This window comes from Micromesistius poutassou (genome assembly GCF_964030765.1).
Source record: "Micromesistius poutassou genome assembly, chromosome: 9".
Classification (NCBI taxonomy): domain Eukaryota; kingdom Metazoa; phylum Chordata; class Actinopteri; order Gadiformes; family Gadidae; genus Micromesistius; species Micromesistius poutassou.
Genome location: NC_140279.1, coordinates 17,197,981 through 17,200,436, shown reverse-complemented (window position 1 = coordinate 17,200,436; position 2,456 = coordinate 17,197,981). Strand labels below are relative to the sequence as shown.

Below are 2,456 nucleotides of genomic sequence, written 5' to 3'. Positions count from 1 at the left end.
CGACTAGACAGCCAAATCAAATGTCTGTTGTTTGCAGATGATCTGGTGCTGCTGTCCACACAAGGCCTAAAGCAGCACCTTTTTCCGCTGCACAGCTCAATGCTTACGCAGCTTTTATTAATTACATTTAATTGAGAGAGAGAGAGAGAGAGAGAAAGAGAGAGAGAGAGAGAGAGGAGAGAGATAAAATAAATCCTCAGGAATGAGGCAAGTTGAAATAATCACATACTCATTTCAGATCACACATCAGCTTCTTCTGTGTGTGTGTGTGTGTGTGTGTGTCGTGCGTGTGTGTGTTGGCATGCATGCTGGTAAACCCTTTCAAACATTGCCTGCAGGGCTAAACCAGGATAATAGATTTCTGCGTAGGTGTTTGTGCAGTATGTTATATTGCATGCCTGTGTTCAACTATTCATATGATTGTTATGCGGTCGTCGTGGGCGTGTGTGTTACCGTACGAGCTCATCCGGTGGTGATTATCTGGATCCTTCCCCAGATCTTATGAGAACGTCACTCAGATATACTCTCTCTCTCTCTCTCTCTCTCCCTCTCTCTCTCTCTCTCCTCTCTCTCTCTCTCCCTCTTTCTTTCTCTCTCTTTCTCTCTCTCTCTCTCTCTCTCTCTCTCTCTCTCTCTCTCTCTCCTCTCTCTCTCTCTCTCTCTCTCTCTCTCTCTCTTCTCTCTCTCTCTCTCTCTGTCATCTGGCTGTTATTCTCTGAACAGGCAATTTGTTTGTCAGGCGTGCCAGAAAGACAGACAAGTAAAGAGACAGAGAGACAGACAAACAAATAAGGTGATTTCTAATATGAAGGACGTTGGAATGACAGGGAGCTGTCATAGTCAGGACAAAGCTCACACAGTGGAACGTGTTGCCTGGCTGACATCAATGAGTTTTAATTAGACGGTGAGCGCCAATGGGTGACATGAATGAAGCTGAATTCAGGAGGATGTTTGACATGACAGTGACCAAACGCAGACGTCCATCTCTCTGAGATTGTTAAAGGAGACATTTAATCCCAACCCAAAAACAACCAAATGGCATTAATGATAATGACAATATTGCTTTGCATTATTAACGTTGTTGTGAGATTAACTGAAAAATATTGCAGACCACCTCTGTACTCTGGATCAGATTTTATTAGTGAGGGGGAATATGTTTGATGACTTTCCCCCAAGGTTTCCAGTTTGGGTCCATCTGGGTTTTCAATGGAAGCCAGCATTCCTCCCACCAGCATCCAATTCTGCATAGTTTCATGTGCAGAAGATTGAAAGAAGCAATCATTGCTTTCAAACTCACTACATGATTAAATACAAATAATCAAAGTTGATGTATGTCGAATGAAACTAATAATGAGAGGTGTAAGGTATCAAGGTATCATCTTTGATTTTCAACGGTGTTTAGTTCAACATTATTTTCCTAAGCGAAACATTTTTGCGTCATTTTGTGAGCAGGCAGCATAAATCCAGACCGACTCAGCTCAGCGGTAATCATTTCTGGATTTGTATGTTTGTCCAGCTCATGTATGATGTCTATATATCTCATTCCGTGTTTTATTTTTTGTAGCTACACGGGTCCTGTGGTTGACGGCAGTCTCAAAGCCCAGAGAGAGAACCCGGAGATGGCTGTGCGCAATACCGACGCTGGCCTGCGGGGGGCGAAAAAGAGGCTGGAGCAGCTTCTACAGGTTAGGAGTCCCTCTCAGAGTTTATACAGGATAAACCACTCTCCTCACATTACAATATTCAATCCAGTGTCAACAGAGACCGTTTTTGGGCCCCAGGCTGATGTAGATCGAGGGGCGTTATGTTATATAACGGGGAACGACAATAGTACAGAGCAGGAGAGGAGAATGGATAGGGCGAGGCTGCACTGCATTATGTAACACTCTGTTTACAGAGGTGAACCATGGTGAACTCTGGGTAATGAAGTACGTTTATTGACGTTTTGTGAGGGCTCACTGAGTCATCTGAGGTCGAGCCCACAAACAAAACCATAATGTTGAGCCTGAGAACCGCCCTATGGAAGAAACAATATCTAGCCTGGAACGCATTGAAAAAAAACCATAACCCAATTCAGGTGAATTCACAGCAGCACAAAGGTTATTGTTGTTTCGCCCACCAATCAAGTCTCTCCTTCGCTGTCCTGCCACTTGCCATTTTTTCCCATACAGGTATACACCTGAAACTAACTCCAAAAATGTGTTTCTAGCACTCTGCACAGCACTCTGCACAGTGGTGCAGAGTGCAAGATCGTGCCGCATTTACATTTCTGTGTATGTTGCACAAAGTCACACTGAATAGCAAAGGAAAGCATGGGGCTCTTTCCTTACACGTTGAGTCACCACCAGGGCCCGTATTTCCTGGTTCACCTCACAGGCCCTGAGTCAAGGACCTGAAGCGACTGCACACCCCATGCACCGCTCCACATCTTCAGCACAGATCTCCATGATCTCCGC

General features: G+C 44.7%; 1 protein-coding gene across 1 annotated transcript in view; it reads left to right on the top strand.

Annotated features, from left to right (window-relative positions):
- Positions 1-1,350: 1,350 nt before the first annotated feature.
- Positions 1,351-2,456, top strand: part of LOC311353124 (uncharacterized protein) — a gene marked incomplete at its 5' end in the record, with an annotated part of 15,250 nt that continues 14,144 nt past the window's right edge. Inside the window, 2 exons of the mRNA XM_084472949.1 lie at positions 1,351-1,364; positions 1,565-1,685. Coding sequence (XP_084329075.1) covers positions 1,351-1,364; positions 1,565-1,685 — 135 coding nt within the window. The remainder of the gene's footprint in view (positions 1,365-1,564; positions 1,686-2,456) is intronic.